We start from the raw sequence: 21,935 nt of genomic DNA, 5'->3' as shown, positions 1-21,935 counted from the left end.
AGGGACAGCCGTGGTACAGCAGACCTGTCAGCATCCTCCTCCATACTGGGCGTGCTGACAGAGATTCTCACACCACCACCTCAGTTTCTGGATTCGTGGGCCTGAGTCCCCACCCCAAGGCCAACATTACCGGTCCCCTTTCTTCCCTCCCCAGCAAGCGGGACATTGAGCTGCTGCTAAAACTGATCGCCAACCTCAACATGCTCCTGCGGGACGAAAATGTGAACGTGGTGAAGAAGGCCATCCTCACCATGACCCAGCTCTACAAGGTGGCCCTGCAGGTGAGCAGCACAGCCGGCCTTCAGCGAGGACGGCCTTCCTTACAGCCACGCCAGGGGGTTGAGGTCACGACGCGGTCGCCCAGAGAAAGCTGCACATGCTTCCTCCCTTAGCTGGGCTATGGGCTATGTTGCCAGTCCTGGTGAGCATAAGCTTGTCATGAGTGAGAGTAGACAGCCAGGCATCTGATGTGTGGGCCCACTCATTATGCATTCCACAGACACTCCCCCAGAGTGTCCACTTTCAAGCTCTGACAGGTGGTGCCGGGACAGCCAGCACCAGACTCCAGATGCAGCCTTCACAGTGCTAGCTCAGAGGGACACAGTGCAGCCGGTGGGTTGCTCACCTGTCAGCCCAGCCTGTGGGAGGCTGGGCAGGAAGAGTTCAAGGCCACCTTGGACTGCAGAAATAATAGCAGTTTTTAAAAAGAATCACGAGTCTACAGAAATGGCCAAGCTGTTGGGAATACTTTTCTTCCAGAGGACGTCCCACCACCACATGGTCTCTCATAACCATCTGTAACTCCAATTGCTTTTCTTGTTTGTGTATTTGTTTTTGTTTTTTTGGAGACAGGGTTTCTCTGTGGCTTTGGAGGCTGTCCTGGAACTCGCTCTTGTAGATCAGGCTGGTCTCGAACTCACTCTGCCTCCCGAGTGCTGGGATTAAAAGTGTGTGCCACCACTGCCTGGCCTGTAACTCCAATTTCAGGACATCTGACACTCTCTTATGACTTCCTTGGGTACTGCATACAAGTGTTGCACAGACACACACAGACAAAACACCCATACACATACACATAAAAAGGAGGATCACAGGAGAGTTCTCAATTGTTATTTGATGACGCAGGAATGAGTTTATTGGTTAGGTCACTCATTGTTAGCAAAATGAAGCCAGTTACTCACTGCTGCCTTTTGGGTGGGAGTATTCGGGTGTTTTGCCTGCATATATGTCTGTGCAATGTGTGTGCAGTGCCTGTTGAGGCCAGAAGAGAGCATCAGGTCTTCTGGAACTGAGTAACAGACGGGGAGAGATGCCAGATGGGCTTGGGAATAAACCTGGGCCCTGTGGAAGAGCAGCCAGTGCTCTTTACCTGCCCACCTGTCTCTTCAGCCCTGCTGACCCCTCTGCGGTGACTGTTCCTGGGTTTTGAGGTCTGATGCTTCACCACGGGCTTAGCTGTGTCTTGGTCGCCCCCATCCTACCTGGCCCAGTACTGAGCGTAGCTGTTGGTTTAGGCAAGTGCTCACAGCATTCAGTCTGCAGGTGGGGCAGAGCCTGCTGGCAGTGATGTTGTCCTGGCTGTCTCTGACTTTCCTATGCCCGGCCCCTCGGCAGTGGATGGTGAAGTCTCGGGTCATCAACGACCTCCAGGAGGCCTGCTGGGACATGGTGTCCTCCATGGCTGGGGAGATCATCCTGCTGTTGGATTCCGACAATGATGGCATCCGTACACATGCAATCAAGTTTGTGGAGGGCCTCATTGTCACCCTGTCACCTCGCATGGCTGATTCAGAGGTCCCCCGACGCCAGGAGCATGACATCAGTCTGGACCGAATCCCTCGAGATCACCCCTACATCCAGTACAGTGAGTGCTGCCGAGCCCTGGGGCTGTTACACGGTGCTGTTACAGTGTGTTCTGTAGACTCACATGGAGCTTGCTTTACTCGTTTTCCTGTAGTATGAGCTCAGTGTGTTTACGTCAGAACGTAACTGTTGACTCTGGAGGACCAGACTGAGCATTGCTGCTCCAGGACTACTGGGCTGTGTGGGTGGATCGTCATCTAGTCAAGTTGATGGTGGGACCCCACTGACCGAGCCTCTCCTTCCCGTTAGATGTCCTGTGGGAGGAAGGCAAGGCAGCCTTGGAGCAGCTGCTGAAGTTCATGGTGCACCCTGCCATCTCCTCCATCAACCTGACCACAGCCCTGGGCTCCCTTGCCAACATCGCCCGCCAGAGACCCATGTTCATGTCCGAGGTGATCCAGGCCTATGAGACCCTGCATGGTAGGTTGAAGGTCCTCGCCCCGTGCCTGCTCCTGGCCAGGTTGCTGCTTCCCCGGGAGCTGTTGAGCTGTGCATACGCCACTGCTCCGTGTTAGATAGAAAGCTTTGGCTTGGGATGCTGGACCACAAGATTGTTTCTCACAACATCCCTCCATCCCTCAGAAGAGGAAGCTGGTGACATTCTCCCATGTTTGTGCCTGGGGTTGAGGCATGGTTGGATGCCTCTGAGCCGTTGCATTGGCTTTGTTTTCTAGCCGTTTCTTGAAGCACTAAAGATGGCCCTAGAGCTCTAGGCTCCCATCCTATCCACTTAGCAACAGAGGGAGAGAGCAACTCTTTCCCCATCATTCCAGCAAAAGTCAAGGCCGATGTTCATTGTTTATGATTGGCTGAGCAGAGACTGTGAGCCTACCACTGAGCCAATCACAGTGGCCAGGGAAACGCAGTGTTCTCATTGGCCCTAGTCTCCTGCACACTTGGGCAGAGGATGGAGACAGGGTGGTTCCCTCAGAAGGGAACGAGCGTGGCTCAGGCCGAGGGGCTGATGGTGGGCACTGCACAGGCCGAGTTAGAGGCTTCTTTCTCTGTGGAGCAGGGGCAGCTCGCTCCCCAAGGTGACTGAGACTGGCTGGTCATGCCTGTGGCAGGAGGACCGGCCTGAGCTGTGGCAGCTGTTGAGTCAGCAGCCTGTGGAGGAGGTGGCGGCTACAGCCGTCCGCAGGGTGGCAGTGGCTGCAGATCTGAGACCGGAACCTGAGGCCTGAGTGCAGAGAAGTAACGCGTAGGCTTCCTCACTTTAAAGGACTAATATCCTAGAGGTCTCTTGGGCTTTCGGTCTCCGCTTGAAAGGGGGAAGACTGCCAGTCCTTCTGTGAGCCCGGGAACTTCCCAGGGAATGGCAGCAAGAACTGAGAATTGAGCCTGGCAGGCCACACAGGGATCTGTTCCCAGCACCGAGCCCCCACCTCTGTCCTCACAGCCAACCTGCCCCCAACCCTGGCCAAGTCCCAGGTGAGCAGCGTGCGTAAGAACCTCAAGCTGCACTTGCTGAGCGTGCTCAAGCACCCGGCCTCCTTGGAGTTCCAGGCCCAGATCACCACCCTGCTGGTGGACCTGGGCACCCCCCAGGCAGAGATCGCCCGCAACATGCCCAGCAGCAAGGACTCCCGCAAACGGTCCCGGGATGACGCAGACTCCACGCTGAAGAAGATGAAGCTGGGTGAGTTGGGACGTAGGCCTGGCTTTGTTACACTGTGCTAAGTTGCATTAATACACAGGGTATTCCGTACCGTGATGTGGTAAATGTACCCAAGTAATTAGCTGTGGCATATAGTACATTTAGTGAGTGTGAGCTTGCGTTTCTGAGTAGGGACTTCTAGTCTAGGAGACGGGAACCTTGGTCTTTCTGCCTCCACCTCTGGACTGCTGGCATGGCGGATGTGTGGCCAGTGAGGGTTCATTTAGATGTTACGAAAAGGAAGCGAGTGCCGCGTTCTTCGTGTTTTCTTCTCCCGTTGTATATATGTGCAGAAGGCTCTTTTCCTTTACTTGATATATGTGTAATTGGATTTTTCTTGTTTTGTTTTGGTCTTTCAAGAAGGCTTTCTCCGTGTAGCCCTGGCTGTTCTGGAACTCGCTGTAGACCAGGCTGGCCTTGAACTCACAGAGACTCACCTGCCTCTGCCTCCCGAGTGCTGGAACTAAAGGCGTGCGCTGCCACCATCTGGCTCGGGGTTTTCTTTTTTAATTTTGAAAACTTTAACATTTTTGTTTTTTGTTGAGACACAGTCTTACTTCCTCTGCCTCCAGGTGTGAGGATTGTAGGTGAGGGTCACCACCCCAGCTCTGAAGTGATTTCTGGGGTACTCAACAATAGTGTTGACCATAGCAGCCTCTTAGTACCAACAGTTTTTAAAAATGTCGTGTGGGACTGGAGAGATGGCTCAGTGGTTAAGAGCACTGGCTGCTCTTCCAAAAGGACCCGGGTTCAATTCCCATTACCCATATGACAGCTAACAACTGTCTACAACTCCAAAATCCAACACCATTAAACAGGCAAAATCTCAAAATAAAAAGTGGTAACAATAAAAATGCCGTGTGTGTTTGTAGAACGTTTCTGAAATTATGTTGGGGTTTGTTTTGCTTTTGTGAAGATCTCACTGTGTAGTCCTGGCTGCCTTCAATCCACCTGCCTCTGCTTCTGAAGTGCTGGGATCACAGAGGGGGCCAGAGCACCCAGCTGGGAAGTTCTTTTTCGTATTCAAATGGAATTAATTTCATAAGGGCTGCTGTGGGGATCTAGCTACAGTTCTCCATTGCTCGGTGAGCGAGAGCAATGCTGTGCTCTCCTTTAAGCTTCTGTGGAGGAGATTCTTGGAGTCTGCTGCAATTTTTTTAAGTGGGGGAGGGGGCGCACATATGCCATGGTGCATGTATGGAGGCCAGGGTGCAACTTTGTGGGATCTGTCCTCTTCTTCTGGGTATCAAACTCAGATCTTCATTCAGGTTTGTGCGGGAAACACCTCACCCCACTGAGCCTGGCTGGCCCTTCATCTTTTCACTATTTTAACTTTTTCATTATATTAATTTTATTTCATGTGTGAGTGTCCCCCTTGTACACATATTTACCGCGTGCGTGCTTGGTGTCTCTGGAAGACTGAAGGCGGTATCACATTCCCTGGGACTGGCCTTGCAGGTGGTTGTGAGCCACGATTTGGACGTTCTTAAGTCTAAGCTGCCTCTGCCTCTGCCCTGCATCTTTTTAACGGTGGTCAAGTACTCCGTGATGTGCATGGAAACATCGACAGTTAATCTGTGGACTTTCTGTTTCTGCCCTGCTGTAGGACTGTCCTATACATCTAACCCTGAGCACTCCCAAAGGAAAATACTTAAAGGGGTCGTGCATTAAGTTTGTCTAAAATCAGTTTTATTTTCTTACTATTTTTAAAGATTTATTTGTTTTTTATTATTGTTTATTTATTTTTTAAAATAATTTGTTTAACTTTATTTTGAAGGTATCACGCCAATCACAAACTGGAGTCACAGACAGTTGTGCACTGCCATGTGGGGGCTCTGTAGACCAGGCTGGCCTTGAGCTTGAGATCTGCCTGTCTCTGCCTCCCGAGTGCTGGGATTAAATGTGGGAGCCACCACTGCCTACCCAGCTAATATTTATTTGTGTATTTTTAATGGTGTATACTCATATGGGTGTGTGTATGAGCATGAGTGCGGTTGCCCACAAAGGCGGGAAGAAGACATTGGACCCTTTGGAACTGGAGTTACAAGCATTTGTAAGCTGTGTGACGTGAGTGATGGACACCACATTTGGGTCCTCTGGATAAACAGCAGTGCTCTTGAGGTTTGAGCCATTTGTCCAGCTCCGTAGTTCTTTAAGCTTCTTTTTTTTTTTTTTTTTTTTTTTTTTTTTTGGTTTTTCAAGAAAGGGTTTCTCTGTGGCTTTGGAGTCTGGCCTGGAACTCGCTCTGCAGACCAGGCTGGCCTCGAACTCACAGAGATCCGCCTGCCTCTGCCTCCCGAGAGCTGGGATTAAAGGCGTGCGCCACCAACGCCCGGCTTTTGTTTTTTAAATATATATTTTATTTATTATGTATACAGTGTTCTGCCAGAAGAGAGAACCAGATCTCATTATAGATGGCTGTGAGCCATCATGTGGTTGCTGGGAATTGAACTCAGGTCCTCTGGAAGAGCAGCCAGTGCTCTGAACCTCTGAGCCACCTCTCCAGCCCCGAGCTTCTTGTTTTAAAGTGACTTTGCATGGACAGACAAACAGCAGGCGTGGTACTGGAGGCTTCGGTGTGCCACTTGTGGTCTTGATCACACATTGCGTTTGGCCCGTATGTGTCTGTCTCTCACTCAGCTAACACCGTGTCCATATCCACTGAGTGGTCCCTGCTGTGCAATGCCAATCTTCTGGCGACGATGGTGGTATAGCCTCTGATCCAGCACTTGGGGGTCTGAATCAGGAGTGTCATCAGTCCCAAACTAGTCTGAGCTATATAGTAAATTTAGGCCAGCCTGAGCTACATATGACAGTGTCTCAAGAAGTGGGCTGGTGATATGGCTCGGGGGTTAAGAGTGCTATCTACTCTCTCTGAGGACCCGAGTTCAGTTCCCAGTGTTGATGCGGCAGCCCATAACCATTTGTTAGTCCAGTTCCAGGGATGCGTTGCCCTCTTTTGACTGTCGCGTGCTCATACATGCATGCACGCAGGCAAATACCCACATGCATAGACCAAGTAAACCACTCCTTACAAGGTGAAGGAGACCGATGTCAGGGACAGGGACAGGAACTGTCCCTCACTGGGGCACCTACTTACCCAGTACAGGGTTCAGCATTCCATCCTCAGTGTGGACTACATTAATGGTGTTGTCATCCTGGTAATGTGATCCAGATAACACCGGAGCCCCAGGAAGAGGTGGGCGCCCGGGGCCCTGTGGCACTTTCCGGCCAGGACGAGCCGCAGCTTAGGTCCTTCCCTGCCTGCGCTGTGGCTGCTCCATGCACTGGCTGGCTAGAGGCAGGGCCCCTGGCTCCCTGACCCAGGTTTGGCTGCCGTCTAGAGAGCCAGCCCGTTGTCCCTTCCCTTCTCAGAGCCCAACTTGGGAGAAGATGATGAGGACAAAGACTTGGAGCCTGGCTCATCAGGGACTTCGAAGGCCTCAGCCCAGATCTCAGGCCAGTCAGACACGGACATCACCGCTGAGTTCTTGCAGCCTCTGCTGACGCCTGACAACGTGGCCAATCTGGTGAGGAGGCTGAGGTGGTCCCAGGGATGGGAGCCCCGATTCCAGTTCTTTTCCTGCCATGCATGCTGGCCACCTCCTGGTAGCATCAGCAGAGGGTCCCTCCCACCCTGGATGGGCCTCTCCCCTCGCCCTCCTCCTCCCAGAGGCCATTTTCCTCATTATCCCACCCCCATTTACTCACTCTGTTCTTTGGTGTGGGGGCTCTCCCAGATGGACAGCCCAGTGGTCATTGTTTTCCCAGAGAGCTGAGACAGGGAGAGCAGGCCCAGCCCCGCCTCAGTTCCCGCTGCTCTTCCCATGCTGGCTAAGGGTTCCCTTCCCCGGGCATCCCGCAGGTCCTCATCAGCATGGTGTACCTGCCCGAGACCATGCCTGCCTCCTTCCAAGCCATCTACACCCCGGTGGAGTCTGCAGGTACCGAAGCCCAGATCAAGCACCTGGCTCGGCTCATGGCCACACAGATGACAGCTGCAGGACTGGGCCCTGGTGAGTCGTGTGCTGAGCCAGGCCAGGCCTTGGCACTGGATGCTCCTTCTGGAAAAGCTGTGCAGATGAAGGTCACCGTGTTCCTCTCATGGGTCCATCAGCATGCAGAGTGCTCAGTGTCTTCAGGTCCCAGGGTTTGAAACCCAACAGACTTCACCTTGAGGCCCAGGCTGAGCCAGACCGGCTGTGTCAGTTACTGAGACTCTGAGCTTTGGAGTCCTTTCCTCGTTTCATCAATAGTTTTGTTTTGTGTGTGTGCCCTCAGGCCAGGAGAGGGCGTCAGGAGAGACAGGAATCACAAGAGGTTGTGGGTGTCAAGCAAGCTCAGGTCCTCTGCAAGAGTAGCAGTCCAGGATTTTGTCTTTTTTGTTTTGTTTTTTTGGTTTTTTGGTTTTGTTTTGTTTTGTTTTTTGAGACAGGGTTTCTCTGTATTATTTTGGAGGCTGTCCTGGAACTGGCTCTGTAGACCAGGCTGGCCTCGAACTCACAGAGATCCGCCTGCCTCTGCCTCCCGAGTGCTGGGATTAAAGGCGTGCGCCACCACCGCCCGGCGTCTTTTTTTTTTTTTAAGATTTATGTATTTATTATGTATACAGTGTTCTGTCTGCATGCATGCCTGCAGGCCAGACAGCAGCATCAGATCTCATTACAGACGGTTGTGAGCCGCCACGTGGGTGCTAGGATTTGAACCCCGGTCCTCTGGAAGAGCAGCCAGTGCTCTTAACCGCTGAGCCATCTCTGCAGTCCAGGGTTTTGTCTTATTTAGTTATTAATGTACACAGTGTTCTGCCTGCATGTCTGCCTGCAGGCCAGAAGAGGCTCATTACAGATGGTTGTGAGCCACCATGTGGGTGCTAGGATTTGAACCCCGGTCCTTTGGAAAAGGAGCCAGTGCTCTTAACCGCTGAGCTATCTCTAGCCCCCGGATCTTGTCTTCTTTAAGACCAGATGTTGTTGTGCAACCCATGCTGGCTTCTAATTTGCACCAGTCTCCCTGCCTAGTCTCCCGAGTGCTGGAATTATAGGTGTGAACCACCCTTGGCACCAGCATGTTCTTTGAAGTATAAATTATGAACAGTGACACAAGCGCAACTCCAGTGTCAATGTGGCCTTGAGCTTCACAGAGGTTTTTTTTTTTTCCACTTTATGTGGGTTCCAAAGACTGGACTCAGCTCCCCTTTACCCTCTGAGCCATTGCCCCAACCCTTGTTTCAGAACTTGGTGTCGTGAGCACAGCTGCTGTGGACAGTGGCTTGAATCTTTGGTATGCTCAGGTTTTTCCCTGACTGTGCTCCAAGGAATGGCGTGGTCGAGTCACGTGGCCTCTGCTTTTAAAGCCTGTTTTTCGTGAGGATGCCCGCGTGGCACACACCTGTCATCCCAGGAAGTGGAGGCAGGAGGATCAGAGGTCATCCTTGGATTCACAGTGAGTTTGAGGACAGCCTGGGGTGCATGAGACCCTAACTCAAACCCCAAATGGGCTGGTACGGCAGCTCGTGAGTAAAAGTATTTGCTGCCAAGCCCAGAACCTAGGAACGAGAAAACCTCACCCATGCACCGCGGCATGAGTATGTACATCCCTGTACAAATGAAGGTATTTTACCCAAAGAAGCTGGGGAGCTGGCTCAGTGGGTGCGTGCTTGCTGTGTAAGCATGAGGCTTGTGCTCCGATCCCTACCATCCACAGAAAAGCCGAGGTGGTGCGCACCTGTAACCCCAGCACTGGATGAAGGCACACGCAGGCTGGTCCTGGGGATCTTCCTAAAACAGCCAGCTCTGGGTTCTGTTGGTGACCCTGTCTTAAAAAATCAAGTTACATAGCTCAGAGGCAGAGGTGCCGGCTGCCACACCCAATGACCTGAGTTTAACCCTGGGGACTCATTTCGGGAACCAGCTCCACGGAATTGTCCTGTAGTCTCTGTATACATACACATGCACACTGCATAAATAAAAGGTAATGGTTAGAAAGAAAAGCTAGGCGGGACACACGTCTAACCTTGGCACTCAGGAGGCAGAGGCAGCAGATCTCTGCGTTTGAGGCCAGCCTGGTCTACAGAGTGAGTCCAGGCTGGCCAAGATACACAAAGAGATCCTGTCTCAATAAAAAGAGTAGAGCCAGGCAGTGGTGGCGCACGCCTTTAATCCCAGCAATTGGGAGGCAGAGGCAGGGGGATTGCTCTGAATTCAAGACCAGCCTGGTCAACAGAGGGAGGTCTAGGACAGCCAGAGCTACACACAAGGAAACCCTGTTTTCAGAAAACAACACACACACACACACACACACACACACTTCCACGTGCCTGCACAGTCGAGCACACCAACACATGTCACGCGCATACTACATAGGCGAATGTCACACAGACTTACACTAAGAGAGAGAGAGAGCTTGTGGCATATCTCGATGGCTGTGACATTGGCTGTGCCTCCAGGCATGAAGCCCTCCAGCTGAACCCCCGGGTCGTGTTGCTGGGTGGGCTACACGGAGGGCACCGTGCGTGCGTGCGGGGCAGAGCCTGGGGTGCAGGTGATGGAGCCGCGGCCGCTCGGCTGCTTCCCTTCAGGTGTGGAGCAGACGAAACAGTGCAAGGAGGAGCCCAAGGAGGAGAAGGTGGTGAAGCCCGAGAGCGTCCTGATCAAGCGGCGCCTGTCCGCGCAGGGCCAGGCCATCTCTGTGGTGGGCTCCCTGAGCGCCATGTCGCCCTTGGAGGAGGAGGTGCCCCAGGCCAAGAGGAGGCCCGAACCCATCATCCCTGTCACACAGCCCCGGTGAGTCCTCGTCTAGTCGGGACATGGGTTCCACCCTGCGAGCAGGTACAGGGCTGGGCCAGGCTCTCCCTCTGCTTCGGAGTCGGTGCAGGCAGTGCTTGTGCGAGTCTGCAGCCTCATCGCCTTTCCAGTCTTGCCTTGGGAGAGCGGTGGGCTTCCTCACAGGCGGAGGCCCTAGGTTAGAGAACTCCTGGTGCCACCAGTCATGGTGACAGTGAGGTTCCTGATGTGCAGCAGGGACTCCTGGTCACCATCACTTTACCCCAAAGTCAGTCTCCACCCCACCTGAGCATCCAGTGTATCTGCTCCCTTGCAGCCTCTCGCTCCCCTTCCCCCATTCCATCTGCCCCGCCCGCAGCGAGCCCCGCCCAGGGTCTTTGTGCTGACTCCTGTCCCGCTGAGCCCCTTCTGGTCCCTGCCTGCTGTCATAGGAAGACACCTCCTTGGCAGAAAGAGTCACCGCTCCTTCCCCTCTCTGTCTTCGTGCTGTGCTGAGCCTCACTGGGAATTCACAGCTGGAGAGGGGCTGTGTCTCTGTATGGCCCAGTCCCTGAGCTGGGCCTCCAGACAGACTGGGCTGCGGAAAGCATGCCAAGTCACTGTCCCTGTCCTTGTGTAGGCTGGCGGGAGCTGGTGGGCGCAAGAAGATCTTCCGTCTCAGTGACGTGCTGAAGCCCCTAACGGATGCCCAGGTGGAAGCCATGAAGCTGGGAGCTGTGAAGCGGATCCTGAGGGCTGAGAAGGCTGTAGCCTGCAGTGGGGCGGCCCAGGTGTGCCCGTGGTTTAGTGAACAGTCCCTGTGGCTCCGGCCCCCAGCTCCACCCAGCCACCCCTGCAGGATCAGAGCAGCAGCCTTTAGACAGTGAGGGCTTATGGGGTGGAGTGGGCAACTCTGCACGGGCTGGTCCTGCAGGGCTGGGTTTTAGTGGCCAGCTTTTAGAAATGTAATGTATTATATATGTGTTTGTCTGCATGAGTTTATGTGCGCTGTGTATGCACATGAGCCTGCAGAGGCCAGAAGAGGGCACCAGATTCCCTGCCACTGTAGTTACGGGAGTTGTGAGCTACCACGTGGGTGCTGGAAACCAAACTCAACTCCTCTGCAAGAGCAGCCAGTGTTCTTGACCATTGAACCGTATCTCCAGCCTTCATTTTTATGTTTTTGTTTGTTTTGTTGTTGTTTTTGGCTATCTTCAAACTCGCTTTGGAGACTCACAGAGATCCGCCTGCCTCTGCCTCCCAAGTGCTGGGATTAAAGGCGTGCTCCATCATGCCTGGGTTTTTCTTTCATTTTAAGAGAGAGAGAGGGAGTTGTTTGATGTGGACACTTTTGTCTCTGCACCTAGCATGAGCAAGGGCCATGACTTTCATCCCCAGCCCACAAAAGACTGTTCTGGACGATACACACACCCTGTACTCTCTTGGTTGTCACCCACATCCTGTCCATGCCTAGAGGTGACAAAAAGAATCTTTAGGTCTTATCCTGTACACTGAAGTACCTGGGTGTTACTTAGTGACTCCAGGAGCTTGGGGTGGCTTGGTGACAGTTGACAGTGTTTCTTCCTCATCCCTGCCACACAGGGTTATCCTGCCGTGTGTGCTTCATGGGCCCTCCTTGCTTGAGAGAGTGGGTGAGCGAGTGGGTGGATGGGTGAGTGAGTGAGTGGGTGAGTGATTTGGTTTTCTAGAGAAGGCCTCACTCTCCTCAGGCTGGCCTTGAACTTGAGCAGTCTGGGTGCTGGGAATGTAGATGTTAGCCGCTATCCCACATTGAATGGTGCTTACCCTGGAGGTCCCTGGACCAGGCAACAGAAGTGCAAGGCATGATTGAAGAGGGCCCCGGTGGCTGGGCCGTACTCACTGACTTGCTCACCTACCCCCAGGCGCGCATCAAGATTCTGGCCAGCCTCGTAACACAGTTCGACTCTGGACTCAAGGCGGAGGTGCTGTCCTTCATCCTGGAAGATGTCCGGGGCCGCCTGGACCTGGCTTTCGCCTGGCTCTACCAGGAGTACAATGCCTACCTAGCAGCGGGGGCTTCAGGCACTCTGGACAAGTATGAGGACTGCCTCATCCGCCTGCTCTCTGGCCTGCAGGAGAAGCCGGACCAGAAGGATGGGTGAGGGCTTGATGGAAAGCCCAGCCCCCTCCAGTGCCCACCTCCCCTTCTTCAGTGCCCCCAAACTTGCTCTCCCCACGTGCCCCTCTCCTCCCCTTCCAGTTCCTGCAGGAACCTGTGCCCACCGTGCTGTGGGGGTCTTGGGTGGTGTCCATCAGGCTCATTTCCTGCTCTGCTACTTGGTGTGGAGGACCTGCCACCCTCTGGGCTTCTGGTTCCCATCTGTACCAACAGTTCCCAGGATGGGACGGTGGCTGGGCGGTAGAGTACATCCCTAGCACACAGGGAGCCCTGGGTTCCAGCCCTGGTTGTACAAAAGGAAGAAGGCCTCAGGGAGGGAGCGTCTCCCACCGTGTGTGCCCGCCTGAGGCTCTGGAGACACTATGCCGTGGGGCCGTGGGATGCGCGTCTCCAGCGAGACCCGTGTGTGTCTTGGGCAGGGTCTTCACCAAGGTGGTTTTGGAGGCCCCGCTGATCACGGAGAGCGCCTTGGAGGTGATCCGCAAGTACTGTGAGGATGAGGTAAGTGGGCTGCAGCAGGCAGGAGGATCGGGAGGCCTGTGCTGTAGAGCGGGAGGCAGGCGGCGTGACAAGGGGGAGGCAGCGGGCCAGGCTGAGCACCGCCCTCCCCTGCAGAGCCGCGCCTACCTGGGCATGTCGACACTGGGAGACCTGATCTTCAAGCGCCCGTCCCGCCAGTTCCAGTACCTGCACGTCCTCCTGGACCTCAGCTCCCATGAGAAGGACAGGGTGAGCAGTGCCCACAGCCAGGCAGCCTGGCCTTCCTCTCCTCCAGACTGGCTTCCGTCTACCGCGGCTTGACATCACCATGGCTTCAGGGCCGCTGTCCTGACCCGGAGTGTACGCCCTCAAAGCAGGGCGGGCATGCTCACTCTCCTTCACTCCTGTTGGCGAACTGGGGCCTGGGGGCAGTAGAGGAACCCATGTGACCTCAGCTATCACAGTATACGGTACCTAGGCACCCACCTGTGTAGACAAGGCATGAGGGTCAGGAAGTTTCCTGGAGGAGGAGACGTGAAATGACCATAACACTTAGTAGCCGTGCCCTACATGAGTCCTTGCTACAGCTGAAAAGGGCCCTGGACCCACACCCCATAGCCTGTCACCAGCGCCCCCCTAGACCCAAGCCCCCGTAGCCTGTCACCAGCGCCCCCCTGGACCCACACCCCATAGCCTGTCACCAGCGCCCCCCTGGATCCATGCCCCGTAGCCTGTCACCAGCGCCCCCCTGGACCCACACCCCATAGCCTGTCACCAACGCCCCCCTGGATCCATGCCCCGTAGCCTGTCACCAGCGCCCCCCTGGACCCATGCCCCGTAGCCTGTCACCAGCGCCCCCTGGACCCATGCCCCGTAGCCTGTCACCAGCGCCCCCCTGGACCCATGCCCCGTAGCCTGTCACCAGCGCCCCTGGACCCATGCCCCGTAGCCTGTCACCAGCACCCCCTGGACCCATGCCCCGTAGCCTGTCACCAGCGCCCCCTGGACCCATGCCCCGTAGCCTGTCACCAGCGCCCCCTGGACCCATGCCCCGTAGCCTGTCACCAGCGCCCCCCTGGACCCATGCCCCGTAGCCTGTCACCAGCGCCCTCTGGACCCATGCCCCGTAGCCTGTCACCAGCGCCCCCCTGGACCCAAGCCCCCGTAGCCTGTCACCAGCGCCCCCTAATGGTAGGTGATCAGGCAGCACACATTAGCGTAGCACTTCTGGCCCTGGCCCTGTGCTATTGCAAACACGTGCTGAAGACCAGACCCTGACCTCGTGGGTGGCAGATGGTGTCTGAGTGAAGCGAGGCTTAGCCAGTGACGTGTGTTCTGGGCAGTGGGCGGCCTGACCTGCCAAAGCCGAGGTCACTGGTGAGGAATGAGGGGGCAGGGCAGGGAGCAGCGAGGTAGCTGGGACTGAGAAGTGACATGCTGGCAGCCGGAGGCGCGCGTCACTGCTGTCCTGGGCCGCGGGCTGGGCTTGTGACCGTCAGAGGAGTGCAGCTGTTTGCACGCGCCCGCTCTCCCCTCAGGTGCGCTCCCAGGCTCTGCTCTTCATTAAGCGCATGTATGAGAAGGAGCAGCTTCGAGAGTATGTGGAGAAGTTCGCCCTCAACTACCTGCAGCTCCTGGTTCACCCCAACCCGCCCTCAGTGCTCTTCGGAGCTGACAAGGACACAGGTTTGATGCAGGTTCATCTGCTTTGTGTCGGGCTCCACCCAGCCTACTAGAATGGCTGCTGGACAGTGGCGAGCAGGCCAAGACAGACAGGCGACTGCGGGTTGACAGTGAGGGCCCAGTGTGGAGAGTAGTGGGTCCCACGTGGACTGCCCCTTCAGTCCCTGACAGATGGCCAGTGTGAGGACATTGATGTTGAGGCCATAACTGTGACAGGACTTGGAGGATACAGGGCTAACTTTGCGCTAGAATGACCTTCTAGCTGCCTTTGGGCTTGGTGGGTGGAGGTGGTGGGGGCGTCCTGGTCTTTCTCCTCTTCCTCCCTCTTCCCACTGACTTCATGGAGAAGGCACGGACACTAGGGACAGGGCTTTGGGAAGAAAATATGGGCCTTTATTGATGCATGGCCTTGTCCTGTCAGAGGTGGCCGCGCCCTGGACGGAGGAGACAGTGAAGCAGTGTCTATACCTCTATCTGGCTCTCCTGCCTCAGAACCACAAGCTGATCCACGAGCTGGCGGCCGTGTACACTGAGGCCATCGCCGACATCAAGCGGACCGTGCTGAGGGTCATCGAGCAGCCGGTGAGGCTTCTGAGCCCACCCGGGCGGGACTCGTCCCCGACTCCAGCTGCTCCTCGGGTGTCTGTCTCAGTAGGCTGCAGGGGCTGTCATCTGGGTTCCTGGCTTTGGCTTGGGTGGCACTTATAGAGCCTGGAGTGGGCGCCCGGGCCTCACGCTGGGCATTTGCTCTTCACACTGCACCCTGACGTGAAGGGTGACATCAGTTCCCAGGCAGGGCCACATTAGCGTCTCAGCACCGATTACCGCGGCAGCTGGCCTTCCCCTGTGCTGTTAGCGGAAGCCCCGAGCCCCATGGCCACCTCATGAAAGCAGTTCAGATGCTAACCCTGCTCTGCTGGACTCAGAGCCCTTTGCTTTATGTCCTGGCTCTGCTCTGCTATTTGAGCACGTCTCATTTTCTAGAAACCCTCCTGCCTCAGCCTCCTGTGTGCATAGCCTGCCCTCTGACGTTTTTATCACTGTAAAACGCCAGGTAGAAATGGAGGGACAGGGCAGGGCGAGGCTCTTACCTACGGTGCCGTAGCCCAGTGCTGAGGAAAAGGAAGTGGCAGGCGGGTTCTGAGGTTGCGCGCCTCAGTGTCTTCACACCGTAGGTGAGGGTGCCCGGGGCAGCCAGCACACTCCCTGCTCTATGCTCGCTGAAGCTGCTGCCCAGGTCTAGCCTGCACCCTCTGCCAGGCTGGGATGGCGGTGGTTGCGGGAGGGTGGGCAGGGACCAGGAAAACCTCCCTAGGCATTGCCACACAGGTTGGGCATGGAAGGCTTGCGACACTTGGGTCACTGACCTGCCAGAGAAAACCCCACACATGGAGAGCTCTGAGAAACGCACAGCCCAGTGACCTTAAACACTCCAGCTTCTGCAGCCTCCCCGGATGCTCTCCATAACCTGGTCTTGCTGCCCTCACCTAGATCCGAGGGATGGGCATGAACTCGCCAGAGCTGCTACTGCTGGTGGAAAACTGCCCCAAGGGGGCGGAGACGCTGGTCACCCGCTGCCTGCACAGCCTCACGGACAAAGGTGCCTGGGCCCCGCCTTCCACCCCCCCTCCCCCCCCAAGAGCTGGAGCTAAGGCCCCCAGTGACTAACCCGTGGTGGAGAAGAGCCATGTGAGCTGCACTCAGGAAAGGAGGATGGGGATCCTGCTCTGGAATCGCACTGCCCTCCCCACGCCCACAAAACCCTCCCGTATCGTATGCCTGTCTCCTGCGTCCTCCCTGTCACTCCAACCCTGCTCTCTGTCTTCCTGAAGTGCCGCCGTCCCCAGAGCTGGTGAAGCGGGTCCGAGACCTGTACCACAAGCGGCTGCCTGATGTGCGCTTCCTCATCCCTGTGCTCAATGGGCTGGAGAAGGTAGGGCAGGGTAGGGGCGAGCCTGCTTCCCCGGTAGATGGGCCAGAGGCTTGTGAGAGCCGGGTCTCAAGGCTGTGCCCCTAGGGAGTGCTGGGGCCAGTGCAGGCGGAGATGGGGATGACACTGTCCACCAGAGGAAGGCAGCAGCTTTGGGGAGACAGACATAAGGCTTAGGGGCTTCACTGGGGTGAGTGGGTGCAGAGTGGGGGGCTCTCCAAGCCCATCATCACCCTCCTCTCCCCATCCCTTCCTCCTCAGAAAGAGGTGATCCAGGCGCTGCCCAAGCTCATCAAACTCAACCCCATCGTGGTGAAGGAGGTCTTCAACCGCTTGCTGGGTACCCAGCATGGTAGGTGCCCTCCCTCCCAGCCCCAGGTCTTACCTGATTTCTCAGGCTGAGCCAGGGGCCATTTTGTCCACTGTGGTAAGAAATAAGAAAAGTATTTGAGGGAGATCACCCGTGATGTGGATGAGTTCCTCATCCTGGTCCCTGTGGCCACAGTTTAGGACACAGTGGAAGGACATGGGACTCGATGGCGTGACTGGTCTTCCCTCCCATAGCTAACGGCCTTTTTCCCCTCTTTCCCCCGGCACAGCAGAAGGTTCGAGCCATTAGCATTTAGTGAGACCCTGCCCTGCGCTGTCCTGTAGCTGCCTGTGACCGTGGGCTGTGTCCCATCAGGACTGGGATGGCTGAGCCCAATCTTGTCTCAGGCAACACAACCCAGTGGGGACAGGGGGGCCATGGCAAGGCAGCTCTAAGAAGTGGGGGGACTTCAGACTCCTCCATCCTGTCCCCAGTCCCCATGGAGCAGAGGGTGCCTTCCTGTATCTACTGAGAGCCACCTCTTTGCTGAGGCCTCTACCCACTGCAGGTGAAGGGAACTCGGCCTTGTCCCCCCTGAATCCGGGAGAGCTGCTGATTGCACTGCACAACATTGACTCAGTGAAGTGTGACATGAAGTCCATCATCAAAGGTGAGGCACCCCGTCCCCACACGGCCCAGCCCCCATGAACTGGGACAGGGCCTCAGTCACCCGCATGGCCCCATGGGATTGAAGACTATTGCCTGCTGCTGTGCCTGCCCCGTCTTGGCCTCTGTAAGGCCCATACACAGCTGTGCCTTGGCATCAGGTGGTTCTTGGGAATGAGGGCCGTCCCTCCCACACTACCTGAGGGACTCAACGAAGCAGGGCCACGGAGCACGTCAGAGGCACCAGGGCCTCTGCTGCGTGAGTGGGGGCAGCGGAGGACCTCCATAGCAGGGACTGCCTCTGAGCAGGCTCTCTCTTCACGCCCCAAGCCCACCCCTGCCTCCCACATGGCTCTCGGTAAGTATGGTGTAGGCAGGCACAGAGTTCACACAAACCAGCCATGTAACCCAGCCTGAGCAAAGCAGACCCACACCAAGAAGGCTCTGCCCGTGAGGCTCCCTGGGAAGACACCGGCATTTCCCTCCTTTCTCCCTTCCCCAGAGACTTCGGGGCCACAGTCAGCTCCGTCCCTGGAGGGGCCCTGCCCGCTACCCTGCCTCTCTCTGTCCCTCCCTTTCCTGTTCTGGCCTGGAGTGGCTTCTTCAGGCACTGCGTTCCTGGCCTCCCTCAGCAATCCTAACGGGAGGGCCTGTGAGGATAGGCAGAGGAGTCCGCAGGCCAGGGGAGGACTCGGGCAGTCTCAAAGGTGGTCCAGGGCTGTGGGCTTTAGCCTCTCACACAGGAATGAACCCAGAGCCCCGGATGGGCTAGGCACTAGCACACCTCCCTTCTAGCTCTGTTAAATGCAATGGGAACGATCCTGTCCCCGTAGCCTGGTCCCAAGGGCTGCGTGTTCATCACATAGTTTGTGCGTAATTGGACACACACACACACACTCACACACTCACACAGCCATGTTGGATCCAGAATAGAAGTCCAGTCACAAAGGGGAGAAGGGTCCTGCCAAAAGCTACACAGGTAGCAGGCAGTTCACGACCTCCCAGCTGTCTGTCTGCTCAAGTGAAGTCCCGCCCTCCCTGGGTTCTGTGAAATCCCAACACAAGACACAGTGCTGGGTACACGGTTAGGACATTGGCAGCCCGATCTGGCCTGCCTGGGACTCGGGAAGGGCTTTCTGAAGTGGGGTCAGGGACCAGGTGACAGCTGAGCCTGCCTGGCCCGTGCTGGGACCGAGCAGAGGCTCCAGATGAGCGGAACCTGGCTTTAGCCTCGTGCAGCCCTCTGGGATGGACGACAGCTTGGGCTGCCGGATGGAGAGGGTTAGAGCCCGGTGGGAAGTCACCAAGAGGCTGGGTGGGCTCTGGCTTCAGGGCCCGTTTGGGCAGCAGTGCAGCGAGCCTTCGTAGAGGAACAGGCACCTCTTCATCTGACAGGCCTCTCTGCCCTCCAGCCTGTGCATCTACGGCAGTGTCCCCTCTCTCTTTGGGCCGCCTCCTTACAGGACCACCCTCCCCTCCGTTGGCTTCTCAGAGATTTGTGAGGGGGAGGCTTCCTTCTGGCTCAATAAAGACTTCCTGGTTGACACACTCACATGGCCAGTGGTGTTTGGGAAGGACTTCGGGGCAGCTCCTGGGCTCTCCCCTTAGCCCCGCTGGCCCTAACATTGCCACCCACTCCCGGGAGCTAGACCTCAAAGCCTGCTCCAAGCTTTCTTCAGGGTGACATCTCCGCATCCTGTAGGCACTGCTACTCCATTGGGTCCTCATCCTGGGTCGGGCCCTCACCACTACCTCTTACCCTCTCTTGCCTGTTGCTCTCCTAAGTGTCCCTTGTCATACCTGCCCTGCACCGTCACAGACCCTAATGCCTTTGGTCAGCCTTCTGGCTGTTTCTTCTGGGGATGCTAGGGTGTCAGCAGCTCCTACCACTCCCCTAAATGGGTTACAGCCACCCTTCTTAGGCCGTGACAGGCCCCAGGGCTTGGCAGCGAGCTGTCTACCCCACTCCCCAGGGCTGTCTGTCCACTGGGAAGAGGTCGGGTGTCACAGACCACAGGGTATCTATCCGGGGGTTGGGCACACCTATCTCCATCTTCCTGGGGCAGGACCGTTGAACATCCCCATAAAGGGCCGTTGTGGTAGGGGTGGAGAAGTTTGGGGGGTGGGGTTCCCACTTCCTGGGGAACATCCCGGCAGAGGGGACAGGCCACTCTCCGCCTCCTCACAGCCACCAACCTGTGCTTTGCGGAGCGGAATGTGTATACATCGGAGGTGTTAGCCGTGGTGATGCAGCAGCTGATGGAGCAAAGTCCCCTGCCCATGCTGCTCATGCGGACCGTCATCCAGTCCCTGACCATGTACCCCCGCCTGGGGGGCTTCGTCATGAACATCCTGGCCCGGCTCATCATGAAGCAGGTAACCCGCCCTGGCCCCAGGCAGTGCGCGCCTGGGGCAGATCTCGCTGCCCTGCCCTGCCGGGTGGCAGGATCCTGTCTCTGGATGGCCTCCCTGCCGAGAGCTGTGTCCCTCCACCCCTTCCTCCTGGCTACTGGGTGACCCGGGAGAAGAGTTAGGGATACCAGAGGTGTGGGTGCCTCCCATTACCCCACCCCTAGGCCCTGCGGGGCATGTAGCTCAGCTGGAAACATCTGGTCTTTGTAGGAACTGGAATGGGGGGGGTTGTGTTTTAGTGAGAGTCTTGCCACCACGTGTCCCAGGATAACCAAAAACTCAGATTTGCGGTGATTCTCCTGCCTCAGTCTTCCTCGTGGTGGGATTGCAGGCAGGCAGGCAATACCAGCTTCTAGAATACTCTATGGAAGAAGTTCCATCCTCCATCCCAAAGCTGGGTTCAGACCCCAGGCTGGCCCTGTGTAAGGTCTGCCAGAGGTCCTTGCACCTCCAGTCTGTTTGTTAGCTGGGTGGCGGTGGCTGTGAGAGCATGAGGTGGTGCTGTCCTAGCCCTTGGGGCTGTGCTGACCTAGGGGCTGGGGGCGGGGTCACGTCCTAGTCGTCTCCTGGGCAAGCCTGGAGCAAGCTCTCAAGTGGCGCCACGTGGGTGGTCATGGCAGTGTCTGCGGGGTGGAGGTGGCTGCTTGGGCCTTCACCTAACGGCCCCCTCCCGCCCCACAGGTGTGGAAGTACCCCAAGGTATGGGAGGGTTTCATTAAGTGCTGCCAGCGCACCAAGCCCCAGAGCTTCCAGGTCATCCTGCAGCTACCTCCGCAGCAGCTTGGTGCGGTCTTTGACAAGTGCCCTGAGCTCCGCGAGCCGCTGCTGGCCCATGTGCGCTCCTTCACCCCGCACCAGGTACCTGGGCAGTGAGCCGAGCCAAGGAGCAGGAGGGCTCTGGAGGGTTCGGGTTGCGGGGTGCCGAGAGGTGCCTCTGGCCAGAGCGCTCCGCAGCTCCAGCCCCCGCCTTTCCCTTCCCCTAGCAAGCACACATCCCCAACTCCATCATGACCATCCTGGAGGCCAGCGGCAAACAGGACCCCGAAGTCAAGGAAGCACCTGCAGGGCCCCTGGAAGAGGTGAGGGCAGGGTGGCCCACCTGCCTGTGTCTCTCACCCCCGAGAAGCCCGGCTGCTAAACCCGCATTCTCCCAAGATTGCATTCCCGGTGAAGGGAATCCACCCTCCCTGGGATGGAGAAGCATGCAGTGCGCCCTCCCTGCTGTCTGCAGCTCGGGGGCCCCTGTCTCCTCCGTGGGGGGGGGGGTGCGCCCTTCCTGAGCTGAGTGCCTCTCCCACCCCAGGATGACCTGGAGCCCTTGCCTTTGGCTCCGGCCCCTGCTCCTGCTCCGCGGCCCCCTCAGGACCTCATCGGCCTGCGATTGGCTCAGGAGAAGGCCCTGAAGCGGCAGCTAGAGGAGGAACAGAAGCTGAAGCCCACGGGCCTGGGAGTGCCCGCGCCCTCCGCCTCCTCCATGCCCGCGGTGGGGCCGGCAGCCCGAGCCGCTCCCGCCGCAGCCGAGGAGGCCATGGAGTACCGGGAGGAGGGCCCTGAATGCGAGACCCCGGCCATCTTCATCAGCATGGACGATGACTCGGGGCTGGCCGAAAGCACGCTCCTGGACTCCAGTCTCGAGGGTCCCCTGCTCAAGGTAGGGGACAGCTGGGGCCGCAGAGGGAGGCTGGGGCTGGGGGGCGCAGCCCGCTCCTGACCCGCCGCCCCTTGCCTTCTCCCGCCACCAGGAGGCAGCAGCAGTCGGACCCAGCTCCAAGGATGAGCGGAGTCCCCAGAGTCTCAACCACGCCGCGGAGGAAGCCTTGACGACCTCCAGCCCGGACGCCAGGGAACCCGAGAGCAAGGCCAACAGCTGACAGCTGCGGGGGCTTGGGGGGGAGGGGCGGGGTGGGCCACCTAGAGCTGTGCCTTAACATAAATAAAGGGAGTGGCACTCGGCTCGGCTGCGGTGTGGTCTCTGGGCGGCGGAGCAGACACTTGTCGAGCCGGCCGGAGCC

The 21,935-nt window shown here is 57.1% G+C and overlaps 1 protein-coding gene across 3 annotated transcripts in view; it reads left to right on the top strand.

The window, feature by feature from the left end:
• The window catches only part of Sympk (symplekin), a 28,640-nt gene extending 6,764 nt beyond the window's left edge, over positions 1-21,876 (top strand). The window contains exons 6-27 of one of the 3 annotated variants that reach the window (XM_005086288.4): positions 155-281; positions 1,615-1,864; positions 2,113-2,283; positions 3,263-3,502; positions 6,896-7,050; positions 7,386-7,536; positions 10,098-10,302; positions 10,922-11,072; positions 12,186-12,421; positions 12,862-12,943; positions 13,058-13,171; positions 14,461-14,608; positions 15,027-15,187; positions 16,097-16,205; positions 16,438-16,538; positions 16,797-16,887; positions 17,414-17,515; positions 19,700-19,887; positions 20,605-20,781; positions 20,907-21,002; positions 21,227-21,574; positions 21,666-21,876. In XM_005086288.4, the coding sequence (XP_005086345.1) occupies positions 155-281; positions 1,615-1,864; positions 2,113-2,283; positions 3,263-3,502; positions 6,896-7,050; positions 7,386-7,536; positions 10,098-10,302; positions 10,922-11,072; positions 12,186-12,421; positions 12,862-12,943; positions 13,058-13,171; positions 14,461-14,608; positions 15,027-15,187; positions 16,097-16,205; positions 16,438-16,538; positions 16,797-16,887; positions 17,414-17,515; positions 19,700-19,887; positions 20,605-20,781; positions 20,907-21,002; positions 21,227-21,574; positions 21,666-21,794 (3,532 nt within the window). In that variant the 3' untranslated portion in view covers positions 21,795-21,876. Of the gene's footprint in view, positions 1-154; positions 282-1,614; positions 1,865-2,112; positions 2,284-3,262; positions 3,503-6,895; positions 7,051-7,385; positions 7,537-10,097; positions 10,303-10,921; positions 11,073-12,185; positions 12,422-12,861; positions 12,944-13,057; positions 13,172-14,460; positions 14,609-15,026; positions 15,188-16,096; positions 16,206-16,437; positions 16,539-16,796; positions 16,888-17,413; positions 17,516-17,672; positions 19,064-19,699; positions 19,888-20,604; positions 20,782-20,906; positions 21,003-21,226; positions 21,575-21,665 lie in introns of those variants that run through there. The other 2 variants (XM_040734292.1, XM_040734293.1) reach the window with 2 other exon arrangements.
• The last annotated feature ends 59 nt before the right edge of the window (positions 21,877-21,935 follow it).

This window comes from Mesocricetus auratus, unplaced genomic scaffold, assembly GCF_017639785.1.
Source record: "Mesocricetus auratus isolate SY011 unplaced genomic scaffold, BCM_Maur_2.0 Super-Scaffold_100038, whole genome shotgun sequence".
NCBI classification, from domain to species: domain Eukaryota; kingdom Metazoa; phylum Chordata; class Mammalia; order Rodentia; family Cricetidae; genus Mesocricetus; species Mesocricetus auratus.
The sequence above is the reverse complement of the archived record's forward strand: the minus strand, read 5'-3'. Positions and strand labels throughout refer to the sequence as shown.